A 14,292-nucleotide genomic window follows, 5' to 3' on the forward strand; every position below is an offset into this window, starting at 1 on the left:
TTTGGGAACAAGTACAATGGTTACTCATGGGGCTCATAACCCACCTTGTGGGAACATAAGCATGCAGGTGCACACCAGCCGCTGGCCTGAGCATTTATTGTGCTGTGGCATCCCTGTGCATATTGCACACCACACGACAATGGCTGGTATCTGTTACTGGATGAGTCAGCTAAATGGAAGGTGGTTAAGAGACTTTCTACTACAATGTCACCTACAGTGCCCTTCTAGGGGGCCAATTATTGCATGGATGATAGGATTTTCTGATTTAGAACATCTGGCAAGATCAGAGAAGTAGATTGTGTGGAAAGAGCACAGAGAAACTAAGTTGTGGCCCCAAGCTCTCCTGCAAGTATTTTACAGTAAATATTTATAAGCCTGACAGAACACTAGCTTTTGCCCTGTTCTCTCAAGGTTACATTCTTACTCCTTTATGTCTAACACACAGATCTCACAAACAGAGCCAGGAATATGTGAACATACTCACATACTAATGGATCTGAAATTCTATCAATTTGCCTGATAAATATCCATTAATAAAAATATTTGCAGATGGAAATATTTTGCTTATTCATTTTTGTGGAAATGAAAAACAACAAACAATATACCCAGAGAGGGAGAAAGTTCTTGCCTGTGTAAAATAGGTGCTTAATAAATATATGATGAAGGATGTACAGGCTGAAATATTTCTGCCAGTGCATATTGTCTTTTCATTCTAATGTTGTGATATTTATGCACAATTAGGAAATGCTCAGTGTCAAACTGGATCTTGCATATGAATGGGGTGTAGGAGCTGAGGTGTGACACAGGCGATTCCCAAGAGCACTATATGGAAGCAGTGATCTGTAAAGCACTGGCATAAAGGTTACAGAAACTGTCATGAAATTGCCTGAGTGAAATCACTGCAAGGTTTATGTCCCAGTGAGGACAGAAATAAAGAACTTGGAAATAGTAACTGGAGTTTTCAGTCTAGAAGCAACCTTGGAAGAAATACAGGTCTCCTCTATGTCATTAAAAGAAATCACATTAAGACAGTTCAGCATCTACAGTAGCTTGATATTTGACACATGCCTGTGTGTAGTAATATAAAGCAGGATCCAAAAGCACCAAAACCAGGGCTAGTCTTAATCATGCTTGAGACTCAGAAACTTGGGTAGTAATCCCATAAATGCTGCTCAAAGGAGACTTTATATTAATATAATTTATGCAGAGGGAGAACACTCTTTTCAGTCAAGCATGTCCTCTGATTATTTTTCTCTCTTAAAATCAGTGTGTCCATATGCAGATGTATAATGATATCCTGTATATTGACACAAAAGATTAAAGAAAAAATGACTAAATGCACCAGAAAAGAACAGCACTTAGGTTCCTTGGTAGTGGTAGTGGTGGATGGAGGAAGTCAGAGAATTGCAGCTAGTTCGATAGCGTTGCATTTGGTTCCTGTCTCACTTTGATCCTCAGTTTCGATCACTACAAACAGAGACAAAAGTAAACGTTTTGCTGGAATCTCCTTTTTGCTCTGCTACTCTGCCCAAACTTCAAAATTGGAACAATTTGAAAGACTAAAAACTTCCACTTTTCTTACTTACAGGCACCTGAATACGTGTGTGCAAATTTAAAGTGTTTTAGATATAAATAGGAACAAGGAAAGTTTATCCCTTTCAATTTAGGATATGGTGGGTGTGGCAATCCAGAGAGACCTGGGAAATAACTACCGTTTGGTTTGGATGATATATTTGACTACCATTAAAAGAGCATATAATTATAGCCTAAATGTAGAGTTAAATTTTTAAGATTTGTCTAAACTTTCAAAATTTGTACTGGTGGATTTAACTATCTAAAACTATCTTATAGCAGATATTACAGAAGTATTCAAAACAGTGAGCTAATATATTAATAAAATCAGGACCTTTTTTTAAAAAAATCCCACTGATAAAACCTTGCTCCTCAGTTAACATACTATCTGGGAAGGGGGCTCTCAGTTTACCTATTTTCAAGAAGTCAAGGGAATTATTCTGCAGATAGTAAGGCTTTTGTCCAAATATACGAAGACTGAAAAGATAGCTCTCTCTTCTCTGCGTGAGAACCCGCCCCCCCCCATGTCTTAATTAATGTTTCACAAAATAAATCTACAGAGGCTCCTTCTGGGTTCCGGGAGATTTCCCATCTAAATAAACCGGTTAGAGAAAAAGAAGGAAGGGGAGAAACAAACACAACACAGAAGCTCTACTCAGTTGGAAAAAAGGTCGAAGACCATTAACATGTAAATGTTGCTTTTTCCGTGCCAAAGCACCTTCGCTTTGGAGAGTCAGGGGCTGGGAGGGCTCCGAACGCCGCGTTGGACCACCCGGGCCCGCGGGGTGACGGCGGAGGGAACCCGGCCCGTCGCCGACCCTGCCGGGAAGAGGGACGTGCAGCGAGGCATCGGATCCGGGGAGGGCCGGGACCTGGCCGAGGATGACATTGTCGAGCACTTCCTGGCGGAGCGCCGGTCTCCTCCCCAAACGTGCTCTATGCGGTCCTGGACACGCACGCCCTTCCCAAAGACAGCAGAAGAAAAATTAAAAATCGCCAGGGACACTCCCCGCCCCTCCCCCCGGCCAACCGTTTCTCTCCAGCCGTGGGGGGAGGAGACGGGGGAGTCCCAAGTCAGCGGCCTCAGATTGGGAATTGAGTAAGGTATTACAGGAAACTCTGAAGTCTTGCTATTTGTAGCACGAGGGGTGGGGGTGGGGCAAAAGAGAAGGAATGGTTCCTTTTTAAAAGAAAACAAAAACAAAACTCTGTTTTTCAGGTCCGCTCAGCGTCCGCTGAACGTTGGCTTTCTTTCGCTTTGCAGCAGGCGGCAGTCCCCGGCGCCACCTGCGCGTCCGGTGCGGGGCGGGCGGGGGCGGGAGGTCGGCCCGGGTCCCCGCTGCCCGCTGCAGAGGGCAGCGCGAATGACAGACCGTAAACCGTCTTGCCTGCGTCCCCTAAAGCACCACAAGCCCAACTTCCAACTAATCATTTCTTTGGGAAGCTGCAACTCCTGCGGGAGAGCTCCCGCGAGTCGGGGCGAGACTGCCGCGGAAAGGAAGCGGCGCGATGCTGCCGCCGAGGCTCCTCCTTTCGTCGGTGCGACCGGCACTACCTGGCGGCGCCGCGGGTGCAGCGCTCAGAGCGCGGAGCGCCCCTGCGCCGGCCACCTCCGGGCCCACGGCGGCCGCCCGCGCGCGGGCAGAGCGCGCACTGCACTCCCTCCCACCTGCGGCCGCCGCCCCCGCCCCGCCGGCCCGCCCTCCGCCGCCGCCGCCGCAGGCCGGACCCCGCGCGCCCGCCCGTCGGTGCAGGCCGGGCGCCCGGCGGGCCGCGCTCACGCAGTTGGCGCAGGAGGCCTACGCCGGCGGCGCAGCGCCCGCCCCCTGCGCTCTCCCCGCCCCCTCCCTCCCTCGCCCGGGCCGAGCGAATGTAGCCCGCGAGAGAAAATGGCGGCGGCGGCGGGGAATCGCGCCTCGTCGTCGGGATTCCCGGGCGCCCGGGCTGCAAGCCCCGAGGCAGGCGGTGGCGGAGGGGCCCTCAAGGCGAGCAGCGCGCCCGCAGCGGCCGCGGGGCTGCTGCGGGAGGCGGGCAGCGGGGGCCGCGATCGGGCGGACTGGCGGCGGCGGCAGCTGCGCAAAGTGCGGAGTGTGGAGCTGGACCAGCTGCCGGAGCCGCCGCTCTTCCTCGCCGCCTCGCCGCCGTCCTCCTCGACTTCCCCGTCACCGGAGCCCGCGGACGCGGCGGCGGGCGGGAGCAGCTTCCAGCCTGTGGCGGTGCCGCCGCCCCACGGAGCCGCGAGCCGCGGCGGCGCCCACCCTGCCGAGCCGGTGGCCGTGCGGGACAGCGGCGCCTCGAGTCCCGCAGGGGCCGAGCCCGGGGAGAAGCGAGCGCCCGCCGCCGAGCCGACTCCTGCAGCGGCCCCCTCCGGGTGAGCGGCGCGGCCGGGGGCGCGGCGGGGCTTGTGGGGCGGGCGAGGGCAATGAATGAACCCCGGGCGCCGCGCGGGGCATCCCGGGGCTCGGCGCAGCGAGGCTACGCGCCACGCGCCGGGACCCGCGTCCCTGGGCACCCCTCGGCCCCTCCGGAGTCGGGCGGCGCCGCGGACCCAGCCTGGGGGACTGGACAGGGACGCGCCGGAGAGTTTGTTATTGTTTGCAGACATGTGACAGGCGTGAGAGCCGCGCTGCGGGGACCCACTGCGAAAAGATGTGGGGGCCCCGGCTGGCTTTGTGGGGCTCCCGGAATCGGAGCTCTCGGAGGAGCCCGGGGCCCGGCCGAGGAGGCGGGGCACGGCCCCACGGCGGCGCCCCCAGACGGGTGTCTCCGGGGTGGGGACGCTGGGGGGCGAGGCCCGAGCTGGTGGCGGGCAGTGGTCGGAGAGGGGCGGGGTAGAGGACACGAGGGTCGAGGAGAAAGCAGCAGGTCCCCGCAGCCGTGACAGGCAGAGCCCATCAGCCCGTCGGGGGCTCGAGCCCCTAGGCAGGGACGGGGCCGGGGCACAGACGGCGCGCCCCCAGCGCTGGCCGCAGAGCGCCGGGTGGACGTCTCGGTAACGCCTGTCAAAACGCTGCGGCGACGGCTGCGAACTCGCGGGGCTTGCAGCCTGCTAGGACGTGCCGTTTTTCTAATTGCGTCCCCCAAGGGGCTCCGAGCGTTCTCGGGAATGCGAACTGCACCACTAAGATTTGAGTGACTTCTGTGGAGTTTGAATTTGGCCTTTGAAGTTTGCATTTGGCGCAGTGGTGTACGAGCCAGGACCGGATGTGTCAGCCATTCAGTTCCTAAGCAGTGGCGGCTGCTCCCCGCAGCCCCTCCGGCGTGGCTGGACCGCGGCGCGGGTGCGGTGCTTCCTGCGCGCTGCAGCTGCGCGGGCCGCCGGCCGGATTCCAGGGCCGCGGTGCGGTGGGCTCAGGCTCAGATGCGACTGCCTGGTGCATATGAAGCACAGTGTGTGTAAGGTAATTGAGACCAGCAAGCGGTTCATTGACCTCGCCCTTTTTTGGCTTATGGAAATTTTTGTGTTAAAGGAGATTGATTCTTCTAAGTGTGAGAGCCATAATTCTTGTTTGTTTTTTTTTAAACGCGACTAATGTATGCAAGGCACAAAGTCTTGGTGGGTATTTTGAGTTACTGGAAATGTGTTTGTTATAGTCACTCGTTACCCTGTAGAATTCCCTGACCTTTATCATAGGAATAAAATGTGTCTTATTGTGAGACGAATTTGACAGTAGGAGTCCTTGATTATCTAGAGCGATTTGTCACTTTTTTTGTGCACTTGATTGTTTAAAATCATGACCCGTTTATTATTTAGAAGTTGCCCCTCCCCCTAAAAAAAACCCCTAAAGCTTGTGCTTCTGCACCGTACCATGGCAATATTGAGACGAAAGGAGATTTGTGACTGTGAACAGTTTTCTGTGTGCACTTGCACATGTAACTTAGTCTTAAGAGAGTTATGCTCCTCTGCAGTTTCCTGCTTCTGTGTAGATTGGATGGACTAGAATAATTCTTTGAAGGCAATTGTTATTACAAATGAACTCCAGATAAAAATTTTTAACCCTAAACTTGAGAAATTAATTTTATCTGTTCTTATTAAGATATAACTTTTTGGATACAATAAATAATTGGCAAACCTAAGCATTCTAGTCATCTTAATGAGCTGTGAATATAGTATAAGAGCAACCACTGTAAAAACAATATGTGTAATAGAAGTTGTTTAGTGTCGTCTGTTGACACAAAATAAGAGGACTAAGGTCCAGGCAGATAGAATTCAGGGACTGAGTAAGCCATGCTTGATATTTGCGTTTTATAACCGAGGTTTTTTTTTTTTTTTTTTGCCCTATTTGCTTAAGGGGTAGATTATGATTGCACAGTATGTGAAATAATGGGCTAGTAAGCATAATCTTTTTTAAAAAATTAATTTTATTACCCAAAATGCTGTTGGTTCATTCCAAATGTTATACGTAAAGATTTCATTTATAGTAAAATGTTGATTCCCTATGCTTTTGAATTACAGTGGATTTTTTTACAGTTTCCTTGACAGTGGGGTTGAAATTCATTTGTATTTACTTAATTTACTTATAGGGAAAAGGCTTGTATTAATTTTTTTGCATTTTGTGTTGCATGTTATGATACTTTATTATTTATCATTTAAAGTCTTAGAGAAAACTGATTATAAGCAGTTTAATAAATTCTAAATTGACCTTTACATTTTACTTTTTTGACAGTAGTTAATTCATATTTCCAAAAGGAAAACCTAATACTGATTTTTGAAATATTTTTATGTGCCAGTAGTAGTAGAGGTCTGAAGACCCCTTCTATCTAAAGACCTATTTTTTTAAAGAGAATTCTGTGATTTTTGATTTTCAAATTCTTTTTCAATTTCTGATCTTTGGTTGTAAAAAGTGTAGAGAATACACTTGTGAGGTATAAGTTATATAAGTGATATGCATATTAAAATAGGAGATTTTAAGTCTGTCTCTCTTCTTTAGGATATAGCTGAAGTGAGTGAAAGTTTTGTGCCTGTAAGTGGCGCCCAAGGGTTTGGAATTTTTCCTTACATTACAGAATTAAGGGCTTTTTTCTTCCTATTTACTGTCTTTGAAGAAAAATTACAGTGTTACTCTCCATTGAACAGGCTATTGTAAGTTTGGTAGATATAATTACTCCATCCTATTTTTGTAACTGAAAAAAACCAAACTATCAATTTGCTGGCCCCATGAAAGAACAAGATATGCTGTACTTGTTAATGTTAGTTTTTGTTTAAAACTAAAGATATTTCATAGGCTGCTTTTAAATCCTCATATAGCCCTCAGATTTCACTTCCTTTTAGAGGCTGTTGGGTTACAAGTATAATTTAGTGACCTCTTACTAGAGAGGGGATAAAAGAACATTATTACCTAAAAGTAAGTCTTTTAAATAATTAAGTTGGTGATTTTATAAGACAACAGAGGTGGTCACGTAAGTTAGTATCCCATGAATTTGTAAATTGTGTAGTTATGAATCGTCTCCAAGTTCCATTTTAAATCAGGTAAGAAAATTAATGCATTCTCCAAAGATTAACCTTATTAAATATAATTCTGGAAGAGAAATATCAGAGCTAGAATTGTTGCCAACTTTTGTTTTCTTTTCATATCTGATTTTGGCAAGGGTGACTGGTTAACCAACATTCCTTAATATATGATTTCCAATACACTATAATAACTCCATTTTGTTAGATACAAAAAGCAGGAAGTAGCCCTGTTCATTGATATTCTTTCATATCTTCTATAGCACTTCAAGCATAATATATGTTGCATGTTTGATAAATGGTCACTGACTTGTCAACTTGAAAATTTTAAAATGTGGAAAGAAAGGAGTGTTCTTTTGCTTTCAGCAAGAGAAAACAAAACAAAATGAAACAGAAAACAGCTATAGCTTGAGTAGGCTGAGTCTGCTAATCAGTCCTTGACACTGGCTGTGTGCATTCCAAAGGAAGAAATGATGGGGTGGCAAGATTGTTAATTGGGAATGGATTATCCTGAGGAAAAGTATGGGGCACTGAGAAGTGCTCTCAGTTAGAAAGCACCACTTTGGCACTTTATATACACCATTCATCTTCCTGGGTTGAGGCGTATCTGTTGGTACGGAAGGCAATGGGAAAACATGGTGGAAAAGTAAGTGTCTGGAGGCTGTATGAGAATTGGATGTATATTGCACCTCTAACCTTAAAATTCTTTGCTTATATCAGATATACAAATATATTCCTTTGACTTGCTTGTTTTCCTTAGTCCTGGCCTCTTTTCATATCCTAAGTCAAAAGTTAGAGCAACTTAAAATTGTAAATGGATAGAATATTAATGTGGGGAAATATGCAGTATTAGGAATAACCCAAAATTATCTTTAATAATAAGAAATAATTTTAAGAACATTTTTAATCATGAAAGAAATAATCGGACTGGAATTAAAGTAAATGGTTCTTTGCAAAGCAGTAAGATTAGTCAGATGCTCTTTTCAAATTGCAAATATATAAGGATTTTACTTGTGGCTTAAAACATGTTCATTGAGCATATAGATATACTTAAATACCTTTTGTATAGTCGCCTTCTTTGCCTTCTATGTGTCAGGCAAGTTATATATATTCTCATTTAATCATCACTGCAGCCATCTAAGGTGTTGTAATTCCTGTTTGTGGGAGATGATAACTCATCTGAGATGGTAAAGCCCCATGATCACACAACCAGAAGACAGAGCTAGGACTCAACCCCAAGTTAATCTGACTCTACAGTCCATTTCTTTCTACTACTCTATGCTTCTTTCATTTTCTTTTTCAATTTAACAGTCAGACTAATTGATGGTTTTTAAGGAGGAAGTTGTTCTGCAGGAGTTCTAATATGCTGCTAGCTAGTTCTCTATGCAGTGCTACGTATGTCTAATGATATGTATATAAAACATGTCTTTCTGTAACCTGGCCTTGTACATGTGATACAGGTAAACGGTTTTTAGATCACCCCATCATGTCAGGCAAAGAAGATAAATGATTAGTTTTTAATGTTTTTTAGATTTATCTATTTGTGCTATATTAAATCGTAAGTGAAAGGAGATAAAACTGGAATTAACATTACTAAACTTAATCATCACAGGAAGAGAAATTTACAATATTGCTGGATCCTACCCTTTGTTATTGTTTTAGATTCAATCATTCAGTATTTATGAACCCCTGCAAGGTGGTCTGGTGGTAGAGGAAAAGATCTCTGCCCAGCCTCCGTTTCCGTGGGTAGATTATAGTATGAACGTGTTCCACAATACCATGTTCAGTGCTGTAAGAGAGAGAGAAACACAGAGGGACACCCAGATCACAATTAGTGTTCTGAATATCCTCTGCGACGCTCCGCACTCTATTGCTGTGATGAGTTCAGTGATACCTCCTTAACTTTCTGAAGAATTAATTCACCTTTCGGGTTAGTAGTTAAGAGTGGTAGGTTTGTCCTACCTTCTGCTTTTACATATGGCCTGCTAGTTTTTGCTCCTTTCCTTTGGTTTCTTTCCCTTGTCTTGGGACGGGTGCATGCTATAGTTTTGGGTCACAATAATGGAAAAAAAAAGGAATCTGGATACAGAGTGGTTTCAAACTATTTCTGCCTACTCTCATAAGAAGAATATATACAGAACTGCAAGTTCAGACGTGATTTTTTTTTTGCAAGGGAAAATTAAAATGAGGGTATGGGGAGCAAGAAATTCAATATCTGCCAATGCTAGTTCTAAAATTCAGTCTTTATTATTAGTAACAGCAACTCTGCTAGTTAAGAAAACAACGTAGGGAAATGTAAAATATGCTCTAGGGCGTAAGATGATCAAGAAGATAGTCTTGTCTTTATTTACTCTATGGCCTGTCACAGTTGATTTAGGTATGTTTGGAATGGAAGGGAGTTCTGTATCCTTAGTGATTGAGTCCTTAGGAATACCAGGATGATGAGTTTGATTAAGATGTTGTAGGATGCTAAGGAGAATTGTTAAAACTCACCAAGTGTATGTTTCTGAAAGTATACATCAGTCACCTGGGCATTATTAATGAGACCATCAGACATCTTAAAGACTGAAGGAAGTCTGTGGAGCCACGTGGTATACCTTACACAGCACTGTAGTTAATCACATTAAGTTTATCAAGTGTAGGCACACAATGATGGTAGGTGTATGTGGAGTGAGGAGAGGGTAGATACTGGGGCTGTAAGTGTAAGCTCTGTTCTTGACAAATACATGTTATCATTGCCCTTCCATTCTTCTGTCCTTCCATCATACGGGGTCTTGCTATGTTGCCTAGGCTGGATTTGAACTCCTGGGTGCAAGTGATCCTCCTGCCTCAGCCTCCTGAGTAGCTGGGACTACAGGTGCTCACCACTGTGCCCAGCTTTACTTTTCTTTATTGGCTAAGCAATCATTTAAGTGATATGCCATCATATCATCTTCAGACTGGACTTATAGCATTCTGAATACTAAATATTGGTTGTTAATAGACCAGGAATTTTATCTCATTCTTTGTACCATCTCCCAGCAGCTAGACTAGTGTCTGACACCCGTAAATATTAGGTGCCCAGGAATGTTACCATGACTTAGTTTTCCTAAAGTGGTTATTTTTAAATTAGTGTATCAGAAAATTATAATAACTTACTGTAGTATTGTTCTAATCATGATCTAGCTAAATGCAAGTTTTGAAGGCAAGAACTGCTCATCAGTTTTTATACATTTCTTGGTAATCAGTAGCAGTAATTAGTATTTAACAAGCATTGATAATATTGACCAATTTTATATAATGTAAAACTCTGAGATCCTCGGGGGTTATCCTAGGCTTTTTCTCATTCTGTCTCCTCCTCCCCCACTCCAGTCTCATTAATGCCCTTAGATAAGTTACTAGCCATTCACAAATGATTACGGAATTTCTTCTCCTAGCCATGACCTCACCTAAACTCCAGACCTGTACCTGACTACATGACACTTCCATGTTCAGTTGTCTAAAACCAAATTCATGATCTTCTCTAAACCTTCTCCTAACATGTTCCTTGCTTGTTAAATAGCAGAACAGAACCTAGGAGTCATCCTTGACACCTCCTGCTCCTCTCACCTCCTCAGATTCAGTCCATCCTCAGTGCTGGCCATCTTGACCTGTCACCACACCCCAAGTCCAGGTGCACATCCTCCCTCATTTGCACTAACGGGGTCACTGCCTCAATTGCTCCTTGTGCCCTACTTTCTCCCTTCCAATCTGCAGTCCATACTGTGCAGTCAGAGCAATCATTAACTTACTTCCTCCAGAAAAGTAAACAAAATTAAATTAAATTTTAAAACTTTCAAATGCTTGCTACTTGGATAAAGACCAGAGAATCCTTAACATGCCTTATCAGGTCCTTGGCTTGTCGTTTCCCTGCCTGCCTCTCCAGGCCCATCTCAGCTCACACTTGCCCCTGTCCGCTGGAAGACTGCCTCCTTTGGTTTCTTCAAACTCAGCTCACTGCCTCCTGCCATAGGGCCTTTGTGTGCTCTCTCTGTCAGGAATGCTCTTTCGCTAGTCCCCTCATTGTTGAGATCTTAACTCATTGACACTTCCTCAGGGAAGCCTTCCCTGATTGCCCAGACTGGCTTTGTAGCACAGTGTCCCTACTGTCAGTGTTGTGATTTTATATCTGTTACTTCATTTGATGAGTGACTGCCTTCTTCAGAAGACCATAAGACTGGGTGGGCAGGGTCTGTGGCTGGGTAGGGACCCAGCACCTAGCAAAATGCCTGGCACAGAGTGGATACTGACTTGGTTAATATTTGTTGAATAAATGAATGAGAGACATAATGGCATGGCATGTTCAAACTAGTGGGTCATCTGTTCTTCCCCTTTGGTCAGACATAGTTTAGGACCTAGCCAAGAAGGGGTTAAATGGCAAACTATTCATACTATTGGTGTCTCCAAATTGTAGGTTTGCAGTAGACTCATTGGGAGGTATCTGGACTTGTAGACATACCTAGTGCCTCAAGTGAAGTAGGACGGCTTAATATATAGAGCAAATATCTATACTGCATGATAATTTTATAGGTAAGAAGAGTTTGCTATGTGTATGTAATTCTTATGTACTTACTAAGGAGTTGAAAGTGCATGTATATATGAATAAATAGACACATAAACGTATCATGCCTTAATCTAATTATTGCTTTTTTTCAAGTTCTCAGAATGTTATCAAAATTTAAGATACTACTTTTAGGATTTTTGTCTTGATAACCTTAGTTAATCCAAAACTCATCTGATTATAATCAACTTGGGATGGATAGAGGTTCACATTTGCATTAAAGGAAACATTTGCTAGGCAAGTACTATGTGAGATTGCAGAAGCCAAGAACCCATGTAACAGAAAACGTTTTAAAGTTTACCAGTAGTAACTAAACCCAGTAGCCTCCCTTATCTAGAACATGGTTTAGCACTAAGAAGTAAGAAAAAAAAATGCTCTGAGCAGCCAAAGAACCTGTAACAATATCTGTACTTTGAAGTTCTTTGATTTTACACTTAGAAGAGTTCCAAGAGCATTTGTTCAGGATCGACACTTAAGTTGTTCTTGTAGTCTGGTTCACTTGGTGTTGCTAACTTGCAGCAATTAGAAGGGATGGCAGCGTGAGTCCTGCAAGATGCAGGTTACCTGAAGGCAGCAGTGTTGGCAGACCTGACAGTGAAATAGGAGAGGGAGAAGAGGACATTGAAACATTGCAATTGGGAGCCACCTGGTGTTGGTACAATTAGTTCTACGTAGGTAACCTCTACAGTTTAAATTTATTGACTCACACCACTATCCAACATTACTCTTCCAGCATCAGTTTCCTAATTTGTAAAATGAATGTTATCCATATTATACTTGATTGTTTTGATTTATAAGGACGACTCTGTCTCATTGTTGAGAAATTGTCAAGTTATTATATACTTAGTGAATTAAAGTTAGAAAGCTTGTAATATATATTAAGGAAAATTTTTATCCAAGGTAGTTGTAGAAAGTATTTTGATCCTTGAAGTGGTAAACCTCTAAAGCAGGAGTCCTCAAACTTTTAAAACAGGGGGCCAGTTCACTGTCCCTCAGACCATTGGAGGGCCGTTGGAGAGGGCAGCGCACAGTCCACACATGCGCACTGTGGGCCCAAGGACAAGTCGGCTGCTAAGCAGGACAGGCAGTGGCGGCAGAAACACTGGGAGGCCTGAAAAATGTCCTCGGCGTGGCCCGCGGGCCGTAGTTTGAGGATGCCTGCTCTAAAGTATCTGGAAGATGTATTTTGTAACCTTGATGATACCAAATAAATAAGGTATACTTTAGCATTACATTAAATTGGTTGCTGCTCATTAGAAATGTCTCGTGGATTGTCTGTGTGGAAAAGTCTTTTTGTTTTATTTATTGGCCTGAGTTATTTTTATACCCTGCAACTTCTTTAAAATACCATATAATTATCACCACCGGTATATATACTGACCTGCTTCCTAGTTAGGTTTTGAGGAATCAGCCACTAAGCTCTAGTTTTGTGGCATTGACCACGTTATTTAATTACTGCACGGTTTTTGATTTAATGAAATGGTTACTTGCAAAAACATCCTTAATGTCTACATGTTCTAAGGTGATACTTATGTTTTGAAATAGGCATTTCACAGTTTATTCTTTATTTTCTTCCCCCAAAAATATCTTTATCAGTTGGCTGTGTGTGTTACTTATTTTCTGGATTTCTATTGTGACTCTTAAATTCTTTTGGGGTAATAAGCCAGATTATTTTCATGAAACCTTGGATTTTAAAAAAAGATATGATAAATTAATGTAGATATTAATATTCCTGAAAAAGTTTTAGTGTTTTAATCTAAATGTATTTTGAAATTTTAAAAAATATGTTTCAAATATTCCAGTACACTGCCACCCATATGCTGTTAGACTACATTGTTACAGGGTCCTAATGGTATTTCCAGGATTCAGAATTTATAGGATTAAACTTTATTAATAAAATGATTGGATAGTTTTTTTGAAACAACAAAACTATATTTTTAAATTTTGCCTCTGTCATTGAAAAAACAGGACCATACTATGCATGCTGCTGTCCAGTCTGCTTCTTTTCTTAATAGTATCTCATCATCTCTGTGAACAGCTATCTTTTTAATGACTGCATAATATTCCATCATGTGGATGTCTTATTAATTAACCAGTTTTCTATTTTTAGACATTTACATTGTTTGCTTTTTGGTTGTTATATTAAGCTTCAGTGACTACCGTGGTACATACGCATTTTCATATAGTTGTGCATTTAGTTCTGTAAAATAAATATTTGGAAGTGAAATTGCTGAGTCAGAGGGCATACATATTTTAAAATTTTATCATATAACCAAATTGCCATGTAAAATATTGTGCCAGTTTACATTCACCTCACAGTATATGAGAGTGCACATTGCCCACATCTTGCCAGCATTGTGTATCATCAGTCTTCCATTTTTGCCAATCTGGTGGATGAAAGATGGTTTCTCATTTTAATTTTAAATTCTTAGCTTTTTAGCATCCTTGTGCATCTTATATTTATTGGCAATTCCATATTTCTTTTGTGTATTTCTTTTCATACATGAAAGAGCATTGTTTATTTTTTTCTTATTGATTTATATGTACTCTTTGTATATAAGAAATAAGCTGTGACACTTGTTGCAATTGTTTTCCTCTGCTTTTTTGTCATGAATTAAGACTTTGATTATGGTATTTTCCATTAAGAAGCTTTACACTGTGTTTTCCAATTTCAATTCTTTCTCTTAGGACT

The 14,292-nt window shown here is 43.1% G+C and overlaps 1 protein-coding gene across 3 annotated transcripts in view; it reads left to right on the forward strand.

The window, feature by feature from the left end:
- Positions 1–3,419: 3,419 nt before the first annotated feature.
- MAP3K1 (mitogen-activated protein kinase kinase kinase 1) overlaps positions 3,420–14,292 on the forward strand; it is a 74,959-nt gene continuing 64,086 nt past the window's right edge. For 2 of the 3 annotated variants that reach the window (XM_012775649.3, XM_076008030.1), the window contains exon 1: positions 3,420–3,943. In XM_012775649.3, coding sequence (XP_012631103.2) covers positions 3,462–3,943 — 482 coding nt within the window. In that variant the 5' untranslated portion in view covers positions 3,420–3,461. Of the gene's footprint in view, positions 3,944–4,436; positions 4,974–14,292 lie in introns of those variants that run through there. The other variant, XM_076008031.1, reaches the window with a different exon arrangement.

This window comes from Microcebus murinus, chromosome 11 (assembly GCF_040939455.1).
Source record: "Microcebus murinus isolate Inina chromosome 11, M.murinus_Inina_mat1.0, whole genome shotgun sequence".
Classification (NCBI taxonomy): domain Eukaryota; kingdom Metazoa; phylum Chordata; class Mammalia; order Primates; family Cheirogaleidae; genus Microcebus; species Microcebus murinus.